The sequence below is a fragment of the Suricata suricatta genome, chromosome 15 (assembly GCF_006229205.1).
Source record: "Suricata suricatta isolate VVHF042 chromosome 15, meerkat_22Aug2017_6uvM2_HiC, whole genome shotgun sequence".
NCBI classification, from domain to species: domain Eukaryota; kingdom Metazoa; phylum Chordata; class Mammalia; order Carnivora; family Herpestidae; genus Suricata; species Suricata suricatta.
The window spans coordinates 71,211,821-71,232,813 of NC_043714.1; the positions used below are offsets into that span (position 1 = coordinate 71,211,821).

Genomic DNA, 20,993 nt, shown 5'->3' on the forward strand with positions numbered 1-20,993 from the left:
GCGCTCACTAAGCACTTCCCCAACGAACAAATAACTGTGTAAAACGCCATGGTCTGCATGTCCGCTTTCTCCAGGAACACGAACCTTGACTGAGTCTAGTGTGTTTAGTGTTGTTCTGCTTGTGTCAGTACTCGGCGTGAGCTGGCCTAAGTCTTGTGTAAGAGAAAGCAGGAGATAGTAGAGAGAGAGGTACAGACAGACAAAAGGGACAATCTAATTCCCAAACACACTGCATTTTGACAGCTGGTACAAGGCCTTGGGGAGTGGATGTGAGCCAAACTGTTTAGCTGTCAATTAAGTAGAGTCACTGTGATTCAAAAACTGATGATTTTCTTCCCATCGGCTCAGCCGTCCGCCAGGTGATGGCGCGTACCTAACACAGCCGGTCTGTGGCCCCCGGGGTCCACGGGGGAGCCTTCCTGGCTTCTCTGCCTGTCCCCACAGTGCCCACACATTCTGCTCGCTGGTGCCTTTGGCACCAACGCCTGCTTTTCACGACAGATGTGCCCAAGTGTGTCCACATCTGCTCATTTTCACTGGGCTTTTTTGCAGGGGAATGAATAGAAGGCCTCTCCCCTGAAGCACACCCCACACACGGAGCTCCTGAAGACACGAGCCCAGAATCATCGGAGGCAGAGTGAGAAAACGCAGGAGACTGAGCCCGTCTCGTTCCACACCCCACCATAAGTAAAGTCAGCCTTGAGAACCCAGGCGGCAGGTGTGGTGGTGGGAGGGCCCGTACCTGTTTCACGACAGTCACCGTCCCTGGAGCCATGGCCACCACCGAGGCCACAGGTAAAGTCAGCCTTGAGAACCCAGGCGGCAGGTGTGGTGGTGGGAGGGCCCGTACCTGTTTCACGACAGTCACCGTCCCTGGAGCCATGGCCACCACCGAGGCCACGGCGGTGGCGTCATGGGCCTCAGCGCCCAGCTCGATGATCTGCTGGAGGATGTTCACAGCCGCGGGATCAAGTCGGTCACCTTACAAGGAAGAAGCAAACAGGACACCATTCAGTCCAGGGGCACTGAGTGCAAAACCAGACCTTGACAGAGGCCACGCCTGGGTGCATCTTCTCCAGGGGAGGCACGGTTCTCCGCAGTCGCTGAGACACAATAATGTGTGTGGCGCCTGAGAGCTTTCAACCACCTTCTGTAAGACCAGCTCAGAACCCCGCGCAAGCCTGCGAGGAGAGGACATTGTGAGGACACCACCCCTGTGTCACGGATTGGTGATCTCTGCACAGAAAAGGCTGAGGAGACTTCCCTGGGTGCTGGGAGCCGCACCGGCCTTGCTAGATGACACGACATGGTCACAGTAAGTAAATGGCAGACGTGGCACGGCTGCTGCCATGAGAGGTGGAACTGGCATCTCCTTCTGCTACTACTGCTCTTGTGAAATTAAGCCTGTTGCTATTGATTAGGCCTCAGAATGTTCCAAGTCAGGCTGATATTCCCGATAGAGTTATCCCATAAGAAAAGGCATATTCCTGCCCCTGCATAAGGGATTTTGGATCAAATCACTGCAGATGTTTGCCAAAAGGCTCTTCGAATGAGCCTAAACATAAGGGGGGCTGAGAACACAAGAGTGACAATGAACTCTGGCCAGGAGAAATAGAGCCTAACTTACAGGTAAGAAACAGACAGGGACCGACATCAGTTGCTGCATATATTTTTGCTACTAGAGTCACAAATACACTCCCTTGTACTGACTTCAGCTATGAGGACGGATAAAAAATTAGAAACCCAGGTGTAAGGTCAACATACACAGGGCCCCCATTATGCTTACATCAAGGGAAGGGCTTTCTCTGGCAACTTGTTAACAAACATTCTTTCTCTTGTGGTTTATGAGCCTGATAAAATAACTCCCAGCCTATCATTATACAATTTAACCTATGTTTTAGTTTTAGCATTACTAACCTAAATAAGATATATATTATCCTGGTTTTTTACTAAAAAACATCTTGTTATTCTCGTGATTGTAAAATTTACTTCACCTTACTGTAAATGCATTACATGACTTGGTTATAACATGTTAATTAAAAACAAGGTCATAATTATTGGCCAAAACCCAACCCGTACAAAATAAGATGGGTTTGGGACTGATGCCAAGAATAAATTGGGATGGTTCTACACAAATACTTCTGCAAGACCTATCTCTGTGCACCTCTGATGACTGAAACACCTTATCACTAAGAGAAACTGTAAACAATTTCTATTTTCTGATGTCAGGTTATTGCTTAACCAATAAAGACACCGAAGCAGACTGAACAGAGATGTCTGCCTGGTGACCAAGAAAGAAACGCACAGCTCTCTCATCTCTCTCTCTCTCTCGCCGACACCGTCCGTCCTTCAGGGGACCCTGGACCTGCTGGCGCTGGACTCCAGCACCTGGGGTCACTGGGTCCATCACAGCACAAAGCCAGAGCTGCAGCCTCGACGTTCTGAAGCCACACGTGGTGACACAGGCCCACACAGCACACCGCAGCCAGGGTCCCGTGAGCACATGTACGGTAGGTGGGTAGGTGGCCGAGGAGGGCGTCCCAAAGAAATCGCACACACAAGGACAGAACACCCAAGGGCGTCTCAATTATTGAACCCAGTGGGCTTCAGAATTCCAAACCAATTTAAGCTTGGGGGGTCTATTTTAATCGTCTCAGAAGACCGAATCTGCACAGTCAGGGCAGCTCCGGAGCGCACCCCGCCTGCTCGCACCATCTGCTTGGCCATCTGTGACTCTTCTGGACACGGCACTCTGACCCTGATCATTAATCCGCTAAAAGGAAAATGACCGCATGATCTCGGTGTTAGCATAATGTTACCAAGTCTCCGCCAGTGACTGCATCCCCGTGGACCCATTTTCCATTGACCATGTGGTCCAATGTGAGTCCGTCAGTAAGAGACGGAGGAGGGAACATGATGTGTGCTACGGGAGGGCAGGAGCTGGCGTGGGACTGAGGCAATGACAGCGTTAGTGACTTCCATGTATTCACACTGGCGTTCCGCTACACACACGCACACACCGACACACACACACTGTGCATGCATAGACACAGACACACACAGAAACACATGCACACACAGACACACACACAGACATGTGCAGGTACAAACACACACACAGAGACACAAAGACATGTGCATGCACACAGAGACACAAATGCACACACAGACACACGCAGACATGTGCATGCATACAGAGACACAAGTGCACACACAGAGACATGTGCATGCACACACACAGACACACGCACAGATACACAGACAGACATGTGCATGCATACACCCAGACACACACAGACACATGCACAGACATGTGCATGCAGACAGAAGCACGCAGACACACACATGCACACACAGTCACACGTGCACACATGTGCACACACACTCTGCTTACAGGAAATGTGTCAGCTGTGCCTTGCAGCCAACCACCCTGAATGTCCAAAGGCTAAACAAAACATTTACCTTAAAACCCTACTGAGCTAAGTAAGGTTTAATTCCTATGCACTCGCTTCCTCTGACCATTTATCAAGCCTGTCACCAGGAGTGTGGCTCCCAGCAGAAACACAAGAGATCTGCTTCCATCTAACACTCTCTCCCCTCCTTCCGGGACTCACGGGCTCCTGAGACAGATTTGTAAGTAAGTCATCACTGACTGTCCCAGGTTGGTCCCATATCAGGAGGCGATCAGGGAACACGGCAGAAACGTCGGGTGGGTCCCCAGCAGGTGACATACGATGTGAACACTGAGGGTGCTCATGGGTGGCCAGAAAGTCTCCTCAGGGAATAGAGCTCACACATGGCCACGCACAGCAGAAAGCCGCGCCTGCACAGCGTGGGAGGGACGGCAAGCACGGAGGCAGTGGCAGGAGACGCAGCGCAGGGTGCCAGGACCCGGCTCGATGGGTGTTAAGTCTGAGCTTTATTCCTAGTGCCAGAAAGAGACCCTGGAGAGGCTTTAGAAGGTAGGGGTGCATGTGTGTGTGCGCATGTGTGTGTGTGCATGCGCGCACGCACATGCATGTGTGAGGGATGACGGCAGACAGGCCACCGGGGCTGGGCTTGAACAACTGCTGAAGTCCCCGAACACGAAGGAAGGCAGCACCGGCTCAGGCCGGGCCTTCGCTCTGGACACCCCATCACTGAGTAGCCAGGGCCGGGCCGCCCCGTCTGCGCTCTCCAGAGTCCCCATAGGCTTGGCGGCCCAGCAAGCACAGCCCTGAAGCCACGGCCCCGAGGAGTGTTCTGCACAGGCTTCCTACAACCTGCGCTTCAGAGCTTTAAGAACTGGGAGGGGAGGAATGGCAAGTTCCTGCGCCTGCCTTGACTTAACGCAGATCGGGCTGTGCTCACACTAACCGGGGCTCCCTTCTGGTGCCGGAAAGGGCACTAAGAAAACACGTCTAAGTGTAACCCCCAACCCCCCAATCCCCATTGGGCTGGCAGAGTGGCTGGACCATCAAACCGACCTAGCATTTGAGAGTGAGGACTTTTGATGTAAAAACCCTGCTTCGGGGCTTTTCGGGAGGCTGGGGAGCAGGCAGGGCTGGGCTCGGAGCTCTGCGGCCCTGGCGAGGCCACCACTGGCCCTGGAGCGGGAACCAGCCGCCAGGGAGCCGTGCCCACGAGGCACAGACACCCAGATAGCAGGGGCAGCTCGGGAACTCAGCTGGGCACTTTCAGCGAAGCCTTCTTCTCCAGCAGGTGCGGAGGCCTGGCCTCAGCCGGGCTTCCGGGGCTCCTGCTGGGGGGCAGGGGTCTCCCAGCCTGCCGGTGGGGGCCCCTGCAGTCGGGATGCCGGGCCTGGGAAGCCGAAGGCCTCAGGGACCCTCCCCCTCCCCGCCTGCCTGGGGGAGGCCTGTGCCTGGGAAGCCGAAGGCCTCAGGGACGCCCCCGCCGCCTGCCTGGGGGAGGCCTGCCGGAAGGCACCGGGGAAGCTCGCCGGGGGCCCGAGCGTGCTCACCGCTCTCGGCCGCGTATCTCAGGTCCTGGAGGGCCGCCACGGCCGCCTGCGCGCCCTGGACGTCCTCCTCGGCTTCTGTGATGTGCGCGTACTGGGGGGCGGGCTCCTCGGGCGCTTCTGTTGCTGGCTGAACGAAAACAGATCATCTGAGCAATCTTCCAGAAGGCCACCTGTTACCCACAAGCCCCAGGGTAACGAACCGAGACAAAACCAATACAGGCGAGCAGCCCCCTGCCGCGCCCCATGCACCTGGCACCCTGAGAAACCCGCTGCTCCGATGAGAACACACTTCCCAGAAGGGAAACTTCCCTTTGCAAACACCAAGACAGTTTTATTACCATTTTATTTTATCATATTTTATTTTATTTGAGAGAGAGAGAAAGACAGAGAGAGACAGAGAGAGGCAGCGTATAAGCAGGGGAGGGGCAGAGAAGAGGGAGACACAGAATCGGAAGCAGGCTCCAGGCTCTGAGCTGTCAGCACAGAGCCTGACGCGGGGCTCGAAATCATGAACTGTGAGATCACGACCTGAACAGAAGTCAGATGCTTAACCGACTGAGCCCCCAGGTGACCCACCAGGACGTTTTGAAAATGGCTTTGGTAGAAAGCTTCCTGCTACACAGTCTTGCCTTAGGGAACGGAGCGACCTGTTCATAATTAGAGATGAGACACTCACAGAGAGTCTCGTATGTGCTCTTCTAACGACCGCTGTCTCCTCCCACTCCTCCCACTGCCGCCAGGGCTGCTGGAACCTTCCCTGGGCCCGCGAGCCATCGGGCTGACAGAGGAGGGCACGGCAGGGCTGCAGGTGGGAGGAAGGGGGTGGGAAGCGACACGGCGCGCACGCAGCCTGCAGCACACGTGCTGGCACCCAGAGCCCCGTGAACCTCGCCTATTCAGGCCGCTCTAATCATCATCCAAAGGATATGATAAACGGACCACAGGAAATGTATTGGCAAAATCAGGAGCTGTGAGGGCAGGAAGTGCTGGAGGGACACTCACAGGTACCTCATGCCCTAAGGAGAGAAGAGGTGAACAGACTTTTCACAGGAACTCACAACGTCTCTTTCTGGAAGAGGGGGGAGTGCGGGAGGACCTCACACAAAATTCACAGGGGCCAACGTTACTGTGCTCCGTGAGCACCAATGGTGACTGACACAGTTCAAAGTGCCATGTGATTATTCCTTCACAGCCAAGGGGCCACGTTCACAGCAGGGTTTCCAGCCTGACCTACAGCGGACACCCAATTAAACAGGTGTTGAATGCACAGATGAACAAAGTAAAAAAGCCTGTGTCCTTTAAATACCAGTAAGCAATGTATAGCCTGACAAGGACTGGGTCCAAGGAGCGTCTTAGCCTGTGAGGAACAGGACCCACGCACGACGGCCTCTTTCTCGTGGCGGGGGAGGGGGGTGGGGGGTTCTGTGTCCTAACCACAAGTGGGACACATCCACCCAGCGGCACAGGCAGCACCCGAGCCCCGCTTCTCAGCTGCTCTACGGTCTCACTTCTGGAGTTGAGTGCATGGCTTTGTGCCAACGACTCGTGCTGGGTTCGGAGCTCTGTGTAACGTGTTGACATTTGCAATAAGCAAGCCCTTCGGGGCAGAGGGCCATTACCACACACACTTATGAAAGTACCAACTGACCAGGAGACATGGGGTTTTAGGTCAAGAAATGGCATTCCAATCTCTATTTGTTAACAGAGAGCAACTCTTCCCGGTTTGAACCTGAAACACCGGAGGGCTCTACGTTCTCCCCTAGACAAGGGTGTGAGGTTGGTGACACACGCCACCCACCCCCACCAAGAGCCACAGTAGCTGCCGAACACTGGGGGCCTACCAGGGACGAGATCTTGACCTCAGCGCTTTGTGTATCTTGTCTTTCAATCCTTCTGACCTCTTGGGTATTATTAGCCTCAGCGCTTTGTGTATCTTGTCTTTCAATCCTTCTGACCTCCTGGGTATTATTAGCCTCACTGTATGGATGAGACCAATGAGGCCACAGAGATTAAGTAAAGAATGCTTTGTGGTCCAGTCATTTATTTACACAGGATGGCACCTGGACTCAAAGTCGGTGAATGTTGGCCAGACTGCAGCGCACACACACCCTACATGTTCTTACAGAAAACTCCAAACATACGTTGGGCTGAACTCACCCAACTTGAGTAATTATCCATTCACGACCAGCCTTATTTCACTCTGCCCTCACACACTCTATACTTGAATTATTTTGAAGCAAACGCAGGAGTCACAGCATCTTATCTATGAATATTCTAGAATGCGTCTCTGAAAGATGAAGCTCTTTGAAGACACAAGCACACACCACCACTGTGACCCTCACACATGCAACGGTAAATCCTTAACACAATGACCACACATCCAGGCATGTCCTCCCCTCCCCAGTCACCACGTTTCTTGAGACGCGCTCTTCTAATCAAATGGAAGTTACTGAATCCACGTATCAGAACTGACTGACGTGGTTCTAGGTTCTCCCTCCGTTCTGACCCTCCCCACCCCCACCGTTTATAGTTCTGTTGGGGGAAGCGCGCTGCTTGTCTCCGGAGTTTCCACCGGTCTGGACTCGGCTGGCTGCGCCCCCACGGAGTCCTCCCACGCCTCCTCCCGTCGGGGGATGTGGAACTCCATCAGATGCTGGTTCCCTGAGGGGCAGGAACGCTCCGTGGGTTACGCTGTCCACGTCCAGCGGGAGCCACGGGACGCCTGTGACGTCAGCAGGCAGCGGTCGGCCACTTGCGGACTGGTGACATCACGAGAGGTCTGCAAACCCTCCGTCATCACTTGTTAGCTGGAAAATGTAGGAACTGAAGTTTCTCCTTGCCACGTACTTGGTTATACTGAGGTATAGTTTGTTCAGAAAATGCTTAAAATAATGTGAATCTTGGCCTTTATTTCCCAAAACAGAGTCGAGGCCCTGACGTCCTCCAAGGTGACAGAGTGTCTTCCCGGCATCAGTGTAGCCCACGGACTCGGACCTACGAGCTGTGCTTTGCGGTGGTCACTAAACACTAACAGAAGCCTCAGAGCGACAGCATCAGCCCGCCCCCAACAACCGAATAACTGAAAACAGTGTGTGCCCTTCCCGCCCGAGCTCAGGCCCCGCCAGGGAGGAGCGGCCTCCTGCCCGGAAAGAATGCTGACCCGGCTCCTCTGTGTGGCTGCGCCGTCGCTTTCATACACGCTTAGAGCATTTATTTCCCTTTCCTCTCAACGTTTAAGGTCTGTATTTTGTAAACTTTAATTTTGATTTATTATATAAAACACATCCGTGGTTTCAGAATCAAATCTGCAAAACTGGATGTGCTAAGAAGAATCTGGCTTATTTCTTTACCCTCTCCATCTTGGTGTGCCCCTCCCTTTCCACATAAAATGCCCCCCTTTGTTATGACTCTCTTATTTTGGATTGTTTTTGACTTCCGGAAGAGCTCCCCTACCCCTCCCCCCAGCGTCCCCTCGCGTCCACATCCGCCACAACCGCGGCAAAACCACCAAAGCCGAGAAGTAACGCCGGCGCAACAGACACTGCGAACGACAGACGTTACCGGACGTGGCGACAGCTCCCCAGTCTCTCCTGGTCTTTCGTGACCGTGACACCTTTGAGGAGCACCGGTCAGGTGTACGACCACACCCACCCACACGTCATTCGGACACAGGACGGCTGCTCATGATTAGGTGGAGGCTGAGGCTTGTTTGAAGAATACCGTGCGGGGGGCGTGTCCTCCGCATCACATCCGGCGGCACACGAGGTCACCGCGCTGGCTGAGGATGCTAACCTGTGGTTGACGGTCTTCCAGGGGCCTCTACTGTACACTCCCTGCTCTCCCTCTGCAATCTAGTAAATTCTTGGGGGCTGAGATTTGGAAGCTATGTAAATATTCTGTTCTTCCTTAACGTTTGTCTACTGATGGTAGCATTCCTGGGTGGATTTGCCTGCTGCAAGGATCACCACAACGTTCTAGTGGGAATTCTTTCTTTTTCTCTCATTCCTTCTACATGTATTCATAAGAAGTGCTCCTTCCCTCCATTCGTGTACAGTACGGACTCACAGACATTATTTTATTCTTGGAGTTGTCGTACAACGCTATCATTGTTTGCTTTGTTATTCGAGTTGTTCCTACTCTGGCCATTGGGAACTCTTTGGGTTGTCTCTGGTGTCTTTTGACATGCCTCCGCCTTTTTGAGGGGCTGGTTGGGGGAGAAGCATGCTGCTAATTTCTAGGACCACAAAATACTGTAGGATCAGCCTGCATATTTTCTGCCTCAACCCTGGAATCAACAACGTTTCAAAGACCGCCGGTTCCTTTTATTGGAGAATCCTATTAGAAACCGAGATCTCCGTCCCCATGCGCTCCCTGCCACGGAGCGTCCCTGCGCTGGGTTCTCTCGGCACGAAAGGCTTCTAAGGAACACATGTATGTAAACCAGCTGTGTGTAGGCACATGTCCGCATCTATCTGTCGGTGAGTATCCACAGATGCCATCTAGTCATGTGTCCAGACCCATCAGGCATAACAGGGCTGCAACAAACACTGTGCAGACAGGCACCTTTTTGATTTTTTGTCAGTCTTACTTTAGGGTAGTTTTCTAGTGGTGGAGTTGTTTAGTTAGTGGATAAAGAAACCCACAAGTGATTTTACTAGAAATTGCTAAATTTTCTTTCATGGAGGCAGTAACATTCTGCATTCTCACCAGCAATACATCAGAGTGCATTTTCCCCTCAGCCTCTCCAACAGAGAGGATGTTGAATTCTGGATTCTAATAGGTCAGAAATTCTCTCTCCAGGTTTTTTTTTTTTAAGTTTTTTCAAATTTATTTATTTTGAGAGAGAGAGAGAGAGAGAGAGAGAGCGAGCAAGTGCAAGCACAGGAGGAACAGAGAAAGAGGGAAAGAAAGAGAAACCCAAACAGGTCCCACACCGTCAGCACAGAGCCCGACACACGGCTCAAACCCACAAACTGAGACCATGATCTGAGCCAAAACCAAGAGCCAGATGCTCCACCGACTGAGCCACCCAGGCGCCCCTCTCCAGTTTTAATGAACATGCACGTTATATGTGAGGATCATATTTCCAGACATTGAAGGTCATTTGTATTTCTTTTTTTTTTTTTATGAGCCTTTCTTATCTCTTGCCCATTCTCCTACTGGGTTGTTGATCATTATTCTTAAAAGATTTTATAACGTAAAGATACTCATCCTTTTTCTCCAATATGACTGAAAATATTTTTTTTTCCTGGTATCTGTCTCTTTGTCTCTTTACCTTGTTCATGAGTTCTTTTCCATAAGACTTTTAAAAATTCTTCATGTGGTCAATTGTTCTTAATCTTCCCCTGTAGTGAGTCTGGATTCTGAGGCATAGTTAAGAAAGCTTTCCACATCCTGAGTTCACATATGAATTCATTCACTCAGGTTTTTCTTCTGATATTCCTAAAATAGCACTATTTTTACATTTAAACTTCCGATCACTTCACTTTTGCCTCTCTCTACATGCAAGCTGTTCACTATTTTATGTTTATGGTTCAATCTGACGCTTATCACGTGTGGTGGCCTTTCATCCACTCTTTCGGATTTTCCACAAACAGAATCCTGTCACCTTCAGATACAGATAAACTGATTTCTTCTCTTCCGATTCTTAATGTCACTCTTTATCTTGTCTACCACACTGGCTGATGCGTCCCAAGTGATGTTAAAGACTTGGTGACCAAAGTCTTAGAGCTGCTGGGACAGCCTCCTCTTCTTCCGGATCCAACAAGAAACCCTCTAGTGTTGCCTCAGGTAGGAAGACTCCGGCTTTGGTACCGAGACGCGTGTGTAGATTGTTTTCTTCCTAAGGATGTACTCATCCTAGTTGTAGTTTCTTGACTGTTTATCATCAGCAGATGCTCGATCTTGTCGAGTGCCTTTTCTGAATACGTGAAGATAATCATTTCATTTTTCTCCCTAGTTTTATTATTACGATGGGTTATGTTAAAAGATTCCCCCCATCCCCACCCCCTCCCCCCACTGAATCATCCTTCCCTTGCATCCTGGAATAATCTGCATATTGTCATGACATATGATTTTTTCAAAGCCCTTCCTCTTAACCCCTGGATGCTCTGATGCTCCTCCAGAAAGTCCTTTGTTAGTGGTTCTCATTTGGGGGTGACTTTGACTCCTAGGGATATTGGCCATGTCCCTGACGTTTTTGGTTGTCAAAATGGGGAATGCCACTGATATCTGGTGGGTGGAAGTCAACAATGCTACCAAACTCCCTGACATACACGTAACAGTCCCTAGAATAAATGATGATCATGTCGAAGATCATAATGTCCACACTGCCGAGTTCGGGAAACCCGCCTTAGGAAGCCTGCAGTAAGTCCACGGACGGTGGTGACACTTGGTCAGCTACTGGCGTTGAGAACACAGAAGAGGTGTTTCCAGCCAGTGACTGGTTCTAACGCCGGAGGGTAAAACAAAGATGGCGGGCGGGAGCACCTGCCTTCAGGAGCAGGACAGCAGGGCCTCGATTCAGAAGACAGAGCCCCTCCCAGTTCTCCTGATGGAGACTCACAACATACCCTTGCCTTGTGTTCCTTTTTCAGATGCAACCGCTGGAACTCTCGATTGGTGAGTCCTAGAAGTGAAAGTGCCCGTGACCCCAACACAGACATTCACAAAAAGAGCCTAAACTCAACTCCAGGTAACAATTTACATGCACAGCCCAGGTCTCACCCCTCAGACAGGAGAAGGCTCTGGAAAGACTTCCTAGCTTCCCAACCAGAAAACCTTATCCTCTGAGAAGGACCCAGGCCTGCTCCGTCTGCCGTTTGTATCTGGAAACGTCAAGATCAATACCATACTTTACAAAGTTACCTCCCACTTGGGATCTCCTTCGTTTTCCACCAGCTTCAGGCCATGCTTGTTCTTCAAGTGTCTGTTGAACTCCCACTTGGTGCCGTACACGAAGCTGCACACGGGGCACTTCAAACCACCTGAGGGCAGAGGACAAGGGAGCAGCACGTGAGAGCCCGCACCTCCCGTCCCGCCCCTCGGGTCCCCCAGGCCCAGCTCCCCTCCGTACTGGAGCAGGAGCACGACAGGCGCCCTTCAGGGCAGGCGTTTCTAAAGCTCCGTGTGTTTCTCTTTATTTTTCAATGCACATTTGCAGAGAGTCTAATATATATGTAATATTTTCCATACCAGAGTAACAGAATTCCTGTGGCCAGGTCAGTAAGTGGCCTTAACCATGCTTTCATTTTATTTTCATTTGAAAATATCAAATATCTTAGAAAACAAAAAATAACTGAAGGACAAGGCTGCTTTTCTCAATCGCCATTGTCCTAAAACACTATGACCAAAAGTCAGTCTCCTTCACATCAAAGACTGAGCCATTTGTATAAAACCCCATTTGGATTTTCCAGTAAAGACAAATTAAAACGTCACTATTTATCAAACTGATTACATTTTACACGTGTTCCGGGAGGTGTGGTGGATGCTTTAAATAGGAGTGTGTACAACTGTGAGTAAAAAAAAAAACAACAGAACAAATCCTGAGAGCCACACAAAAGACTAGCTTTCCCAAAGTCTACCAGTAACAATGACTAAATCAGTGATGGGACAAAAACCACTTTAACAGGCTGTGAATTCAGAAGCGAGCTCCAGGGGCGCCTGGGTGGCTCGGTCGGTGAAGCGCCCACCTTCAGCTGAGGTCATGATCTCGCAGTTTGTGAGTTCGAGCCCCTGCATCAGGCTCTGTGCCGACAGGTCCAAGCTGGAGCCTGGAGCCTGCGTCGGATTCTGTGTCTCCCTCTCTCTGCCCCTCCCCCATTCGTGCTTTGTCTCTATCTCTCTCAAAAATAAACAAACATTTTTTAAAAATAAAATAAAAAAAAAAGAGCAGCAGCAAACTCTGCTCAGGAGCTCCAGCCTCAGACGGAATCACCCAGACACCAGGCCTCCAAGTCCACACGGACGAGGGGCAGGATTAGCAGCCAGACTCAGGCTCCCCGGCGGCACCATCAGGCTCCGCCGAGCCGGGTGCGGGGGGCACAGTGGTCTCCGTGCAGCCACTGTTGGTCTGCTCTCCACCCTGCACCCAGAATGGGCTTTTAAATTTGTTTTTTATTTTTGTTTATTTTTGAGACAGAAAGTGAGAGAGTGCAGGGGCGGGACAGAAAGACAGGGAGACACAGAACCGAAGCAGGCTCCAGGCTCCGAGCTGTCAGCACAGACCTGACATGTGGCTCGAACCCATAACCCATGAGATCATGACCTGAGCCGAAGTTGGACGCTCAACTGAGCCACCCGGGCGCCCACAGGTTTTATGTTTTAAAAACATAAACTAAATCACATCTCTCACAGGTATAAAACCCTCCAATGGCTTTCCATCAGACCCAGAATAAAATCCCAGCTCCAAGCAGTGGCCTGTCACCCCTGTGCGACCTTACCCCTGCCTCCTCCCCGCCCCACCCCCACTGTCTCCCTTCTTGGTCTCTGGCGTTGACCAAGGGCACTCCCTTCTGGGCACACCTGGGGCTGTGTGGTCTGCGGTCAGTCTTTCTGCTGCCTCTGTCCCTGTCCCTGTCAGACCGGCTGTGCTCTCCCGTCCCGCCTGGGGTCCAGGATTTATTTCTCGCTCACGGGGGTACTGAGGAGGGAGAAGAGGAATTCTGTCCTGACGACGAGGATGTCTTGACAAATTACATAATAATCAGGCAAATTTCATGAAGACACATAACGTAATTTAAGCATCTCCCAGATGCAAGTATGGGGCGCTTGGTTTTTGGAATCAAGTCCACGTCAGTGGAATCTGACAGTGCGCTGCTCTGTACCTGGGGCTTCCTGTCTACCACCTGAGGTGGTGGGCGACTCCCCACACAGTCCTGAGCAGGAAAGGAAGCCAACCCCATGGCCAGCGCTGTGTCCCCACACACCCGCACCTCATGGCCTCACAGCCTCGCCATGCTGGGAGGGTGCGGAGAGCACAGCAGCTCCAATGAAGACAGGACGGAATCCACAGGAAGACCGGCAACACTAAATGACCAACTTCTAGAACATTCTACAGAAGACGCAGCTCCAACAGATGCTTATTTTCTGAAACTTAAACACTCTGCACTTTTTTTCTTTTAGCCCAAACCAAATGGGCTTGTTCTTTCCTGCCTAGCTGATAATTAAACTTAAGTTTTTAGCTTCCTTTGTTAGCACTTATTAATCATCTAAAATGATGTATTTTCCTATGATCCTCTTTTTTAAAGCTCTCCAAAGTGTGAGAACCTCTGCCTTTCATTTGGTTCAAGTGACGTAGTTCTTTCCACAGAGAGGTAGCAAGAGGCAGTGAACAAAAGTGACCTAAGGGGAATTAAAGCCTCCTTCCGGGGTGCTCTTTACCAGAAACAAATATAAGGAGAAAAGCATCCTTATATTATATTTAAATTAAAATTAGTATATAATGGCCCATATTAATTAAAACTTCAACCTTTGCCGCACTGCCCTTAATTAAAGAACAACACATTGGAAGTATGTGACCCAGACTTAAATGCAGAACTAGACCACTTAATTGGCATCGAAGCCGAGAGAAATTAATTTCTAGTTCAATTCATTACATTCTCAGGCAATGCATGGTAACGGTCACGGGAGATGTGGCAAATTGACTCGCGGCCCTGGCACAGGAAGTGCCACCATGAGAACGGCAAGCCCCAAACCGCAGTTTCCTCAGAAGGCGTGATGAACCAGGCAAAAGCACAGAACGTCAGGAGCAGTTTTAAAAATTGATCATGGCATCTTTTGCTCTTTCTGGAATGCAGTGCATCCTGGGGGAGCGTTAGGCATTAAAATATCTGTGCTCCTCTGCGGTGGGTGGCCGTACTGAAAGTTCAACTTCATTGGCAACGACGTGACCCCCGGAGTGGTGCGCGACACGAGGCTGGGCAGTCACTTCCTTGAAGCTGGCGCTCCCTCACATGACCCAGGCACAACTTCCTGAGACTCTCGGGTCCTCAGTTTCTCTAAGGAAATGCTGAAGCTCATAACTTTAAAAAAGGCACTCCAGTAGGCAGACATTCAGACCCTGGAGGGAAGAGAACCCTTGTGCACAGCTGGTGGAATGGCAAGCTGCTGCAGCCACTCTGGAAAGCAGCACGGAGGCTCCTCAAAAAATTGAAAACACGACCATCGTATGCTGCAGCCATCCCACTGCTGGGTTTGTATCGAAAGAAAATGAAAACAGAAAACGTGAAAATGAAAACATCAATCGCATGTTCACTGCAGCATTACTTACAATAGCCATACAACCTGCGTTCATCAACAGGCACGTGGACAGAGAAGTTGCAGTGCATACACACACACACACACACACACACACACACACACACACACACACACAGGAACATTAGTAAGCCATGAGAAGGAAGGAAACCCTGCCTGTTTTGACAACATGGATGGACCCTGAGGGCATTTTGCTAAGTGAAGCAAGTCAGACAGAGAAAGACAAATACTGTATAATCTCACTTATACGGGGAATCAAAAACAAAAACCAAAGAAGCTGGACTCCTAGAAACAGACTGGAAAAGTGGCTGCCAGGAGCTGGGGGCCCGGGCGACAGGGGAGGTTGGCAGGGAGTCACACGAGCAGTTCTAAATGATGAAGGGCCGAGGCTCGGCGGGAAACGCGGCGGCCACAGCTGAGAACTAAAGCGTGCTAAGAGAGCAGAACTTACACATTCTCACCAGCAGCAGAAGGATTACGTGTGAGGTGATGGATGTGCCAGCCGACTGGATGATGGGAATCCTAAACACCTTACAGCTTTGTGACCGACACCTCAGCAAAGCTGGGGGAAAGGAAAGCAGCAGAGAAGGCCTGTCTATAACGTGGATTGTGCTCTAGGGGCCCCGGGAGCCCACACCACTCAGGTTGGGGTGCTGGCCGCCAAGAGCTGACAGTCTGGAATGGAATGTGCCTGGATACACAACAAAGACAGGTGTGTGAGGTTTTCATTACAATGAGATATAAACAAACAGACAAAAAGAAAAAAAAGGAGATTCACATCCCGATCCCCGCAGCATGGGAGGGTCACCTTGAGTGGCCAGAAGGGACTTTGAGGCTGTGATTCATCAAGGGCCCTGAGATGGGGAGAACTGTGTGGACAGAGCAGGCAGGATGAATGTGATCACAAGGGTCCTCCTAAGGAGGAGGCCCAAGAGAGGCCTCATAGAAGCCTAGGGGACACCTCTGCCACTGGCAACTGTGATGGTGGAAGAAGGAAGGGGCTAAAGGCAAGGAACGTGGGCAGCTTCTAGAAGCTGGAACAAGGCAAGGGAATAAGTTGTCCCTGCCTTGGAGACCCCAGAGGGAATACAGATGCGTTGGCAAATGTGGCCTCAGCCCGAGACACCTCTCTTGGACTTCTAACCTTCAGAACCTAAAGATAATGAATCTGTGTTGTTTTAAGCCACCAGCAAGTTTGCGGTCATTTGTTACAGCTCCCGTAAGAGGCTGATACAAGCAACTAGATGGTAACTGTGACAAATGGGCTTAATTATCAAAGGAAACTGGATACAGAGCGATCTGATTATACAACATTAGGAAACAAAATGTGGACCCGGACCTTGTTAGCATCCCCGCCTCTTGCTGTGTCTTAATCCAGTGCCTGTCCTGAGACCCGGCCAGAGCCCCAGCCCAGAACGAAGAATGTGCCCAGGAGGGTACTTGAGTGCAAGTCCTATGCAAGCGTGAGTGAGGTGGAGGCCCCGGTCACAGAGCACGCTGCTGGGCACTCCCTGAAGCTCTCCCAGCCCTGCTTCCGAGAAGACCTTCGGGAAAAACAGTGTAAGGGAAAACAACAGAGGAAAAATAAGGGCATTTTATTATCAGCCAGGCTGGTGTCCCAAACCCCCATGAGGACCTCTAGGTAGACGGGAGCTTACACAAGTCTCCGCCACCCCGCCATCCCTCTGGTCCCTTATACGCTCCCTGAAAGCTGCTCCAGACCAGCACAGGGAAGCCCTGAAGAAGAGGTCCCAGAGCTAGCCTTGCGTCAGACCAGCAACCAGACCTGGAGACAAAAACCAGCAGCCTGTGTGTGTGAGACGCTCTGACACAGGACCCTGTGATCACTATGGAACACACACCAACCAGTGTCCCAGTGTCCTCTTCCTCTTTACCAAGTGTCAGGGGGCATCAGCCCAGCCGCCTGCCGCTGTGTGACCTGGGCTGACCACTCTCCCTCCCCGTGTTTCCTCCCTTGGAAAGCGGACGGACGATGCCCCATGTCACAGGGCCTCGGTGAGAGAGAATGAACACGGAACCACCGATAACAGGGCGTGGTGACGTCCCAGCACCTGGAAACACCTGCTGGTCCTGTATGGAATCCGGGCCCTGATAAAAACAATTTTAAAATTAAAGTGTTCCCAAAGCAAATCAATGACTTTGGTGTAACCTAGTAGTTTCTGGATTTTCTTCTATGCTCTTTGCCCTGAACCTGGTGTGAAAAGCTAAGGTATGGCTATGTATCCGAGGTGCATATGCACACACTTCTACAGTCTTCTAGTAGGGTCATTCAAAATCACACCGAGATTTCAGCAGATGCCGCCAACAGCGCCTTCCCCTCAAGCCCTGCTCCTCCTGCTGCCTCTCCTCCCAGTCGCCACCCCGGACCCCATGACCCTCTAACAGTGGGGTGGGGAGAAGGGGCAGCACCAAGGAGAAGCAGTGAGTTCTCCTCCTGTGAGCAACATGGGGAACACACGCTCTGGAAGGAACACACACATGCTGTTACAGCCAGAACACGGAGCCCTAGGGGGCTTCCTAGTCTCCATCCCCAGCCCAGGCCGTAACGCAATAAAGGCCACCATTCCCAGGGTCCAGCACAATGTTGGACACGCTGTGAACACAAGAGACACATGGTGAAGAAGGAACATGGGAACAGACACCACAGTAAGCTGAACCATTCACTAAGTGCTACTGCGTGTCAGGCACCGTCCAGGACCTTAGAGAAGAACATCTAATCTTTGCAACTGCTGTTGGGCGGGCACCAGGCCCCTCCTCTTTGAAGACACGTAACATGACATCATCCCAGGGCCACAGCGATCCGCCACCCGGGCTCCAGGCCCCCATCCGACTCCCATGCCTGTGCTCGTGCCGGTAACCCGGAGTGACCTGAGGGGCTGCTCTGGGGTCCCTGGGAACCAACCAGCCTGCTAGGCCTGCCGCTGTCCGGCTGTGAGCTCAGGAGGGAGCTAACAACCCCTGCCTCAACCTGCAACCTAGGGACCCAGCCCTGAGCTGGCTTAATCCGGAAAATTCCGAGAGGAAACAGGGGCAGGCCCGCAGCGGCCACCCAACATGTGGAAAAATGCATCACATCCGTATTAATGAACAAGCAATGAGCTAAGAAAAGTAGCAAGAGACTGTCCAATCTGCCTTCAAAGTATCAGAAGGACACCAAATACAAGCAGGGATTAACACACTTACACCGTGTTCCGTGGAAGTCTATTTACCAAAATGCACCAGAGTTCCCGGTGGACTGTGTGCCCCGAAGGCGCCCGGCCGGCACCCCGCTGCCATCATCACCCTTGTGCCCTGGGGACCTGTGGGGGCGGAGCCGGCTTCCACCAGCTCACAGGCTGGCATGCACAGCTCTGCCCAGTTCAGTGACGTCACCCTGGTAGCTTCAAACTGACCCCAGCAGAGCCACGTGCACCACGGAAACTGCCAACGCTGTAAACCAGGTGCCTCTCTCCCTGCCCCCGGGGCAGCCCGTTGGTGAACATGTACAGAGCACTACTGGCGACACCGGAGCAGCTGCCACCCTGACTCACCCTGACTCCATGGAGACCAGCAGGGTACCTTCCCCCAGAAACCTGCAAGGAACAGAAACGTCTGACCTGGAAACATCTCAGCCCCTTGGGCCGCCTTCCCCACCTCCCGCACAGCGCCGCACTCGGACATCCTTCCCAAACCCTGAGCACTGTGGGGAGGAGGACGTTCACCCACAGGCTTTGCCTGTGCCCCTGGGTGACACCGCTTACACTCAGCTGATGGACAAGGCGTCCCCGCGCTTGGGGTGAGGATGCTGTAACACCATTCGGAGAAAACTACACTTTGTTCGAGGCTTGATATCAAGTTCTTCTAACATGTATTTCTCTTTATCAAAACAAGAAATTATTAAGTCCCATGAGGATAGTTTTTGATGAATGAACAGAAGAGTAAAACAAAACCAAGTGGACGGGGTGGGGAAGAATTCCTTGAAATTAATCAAAAGAAGATGAAAAATCCCACTGGTACCCAAGGACTCAGCATTCCGAAGACGGGAACTGTGTCCAGCCCACGTCGTCCCTCTGTTTTCCTGCCTGTTCTCAGACGGAGCACCGGTGGGAGCTCTGGGCTCCTAGAATTTCTAAGCTGCCTTCATACTCAACCGAGCTGTCTGATTTCAGAGGCTATTCTCCTGCCAAACGACAACGGTGTAATGTCTCTTATGAGCCAAGAGAAATCTAGTTGTTTCCTTCCTCGGTTTGTCCTTTGAAGGGGGCACTGGAAATATACATATGTGTGTGCACACGTGTGTGTGTATATATAACATATACACATACACATATACATACATACACACATACAGGTACACATACACATGGGTATACACACGTATATAGTAAAGAAGACCAAAACCACCCCTGCGAAGATTAAAATGAAAACCTGGCAGACGCTGTCAGCGACGGCCAGCCGACGGCAGAGTGAGCGAGAGGTAACTGAAAACGCAGGGCAGGAAACAGTCCCACACCAGCACACGCTCTGCGAGGCGATGATGAAAGTTTGGGAGCAGAGAACGGTGACAGTGTCATCAATCAGAGCCCCACGTCTGTCCCCACAGCCGCAGTAAAGGTCTATTTCCTGCCAATCCAACCCAGCAGTGTGAAGGATGTTAAAAGGAATGTTTAGCCTGCTTCTCCAGCAATCTGCTGTGACTCTGAGGCCATCAGTTGTTCTCTCCTCTGTGATTCCTGGTCGGTGGGTGGGGGGTGGGTAGGGAGGACGGCAGGGCAGGGGGGGCACCGTCAAAAATGATACAGTGGCTCTAGAGTTCGTAGATGTTTTCAGGAAAACAGAAAGAAGTATAAAAACGTTACTGAGTGCCACTCAGGGGTTCGCTCACGTCACCCCCCCCCCCCCGCCTCAGCAGGTGAGAAGGCCGCTGTCACCTCCATCCCCTGGTGTAGGGCAGGGGAGGAGAGGCTGGCTAACTTGCCCGGATGGCACAGCTCAAGGAGCAGAGCACAGATGCAGGCCAGGGCCGCGGCGGCCCCCACGGCACCATCCTGGTCTCCAGCTCCACAAAACGGTCATTAAAACACGAGGCACACACTCCCGTTACCCCTGATGGATGGCTCTAAAATTATCCTGAGTTTTTATGCCGCCGTCTACCTCCATACATCAGCCCTGTCACTGCAAGCGCGGAAGGATTCAGTCACTTCGTCTGCTCTGTATGAAGTCGCAGTCCACGGCAATCCTGGCGAGCGGGCCTTCGCGCTGCACCGGAGACCTCGGGCACCCACGGCCGCGGCGGGGCGCACCCCCCCAGCTCTGTCCCCTGGGGGTGGGTTTCTAAAACGGTCTCGGGCTTCAAAGAGTCACAGGACTCAGGAAGTAGTAAAAACTGATGTACTGTGTGCGGCGATCATTTTCTTAGTTGAATTACTGAGGCACGGCTATAAATACAACAGCACTTCTCTGTACAGCAACAGCTCATGAGCTCAACCTTCTCAAGTGGGAATATGTGATCATTTACTGAAAAAAGCAGCAAAAAAAAAAAAAACCCTCTCAGGCTTTTCAAGAATATGAGAGGTTTGCATCCATTCTGTTCAATTTAAATGCTCCAAATGGTTTCTCCTTTTCAGGATGAATAAGCAATCTGAGCACTCAATAAATATTTTCAGATAATCTAAAGCAGCTCACCTACAAATATGTTTACCATGGCCTGATTCACAATGTCAATGAGAGAAAAGTCTGGAAGCCCTACCATGCCCGACAGGAGCATGGTGGAATA

The 20,993-nt window shown here is 51.4% G+C and overlaps 1 protein-coding gene across 2 annotated transcripts in view; it reads right to left on the bottom strand.

The window, feature by feature from the left end:
- The window catches only part of ZFAT (zinc finger and AT-hook domain containing), a 179,126-nt gene that overhangs the window by 22,119 nt on the left and 136,014 nt on the right, over positions 1-20,993 (bottom strand). For both annotated transcript variants that reach the window (XM_029923577.1, XM_029923578.1), the window contains exons 13-15: positions 11,828-11,946; positions 4,961-5,087; positions 851-981 (exon numbers count right to left, since the gene is read on the bottom strand). In XM_029923577.1, coding sequence (XP_029779437.1) covers positions 851-981; positions 4,961-5,087; positions 11,828-11,946 — 377 coding nt within the window. The remainder of the gene's footprint in view (positions 1-850; positions 982-4,960; positions 5,088-11,827; positions 11,947-20,993) is intronic.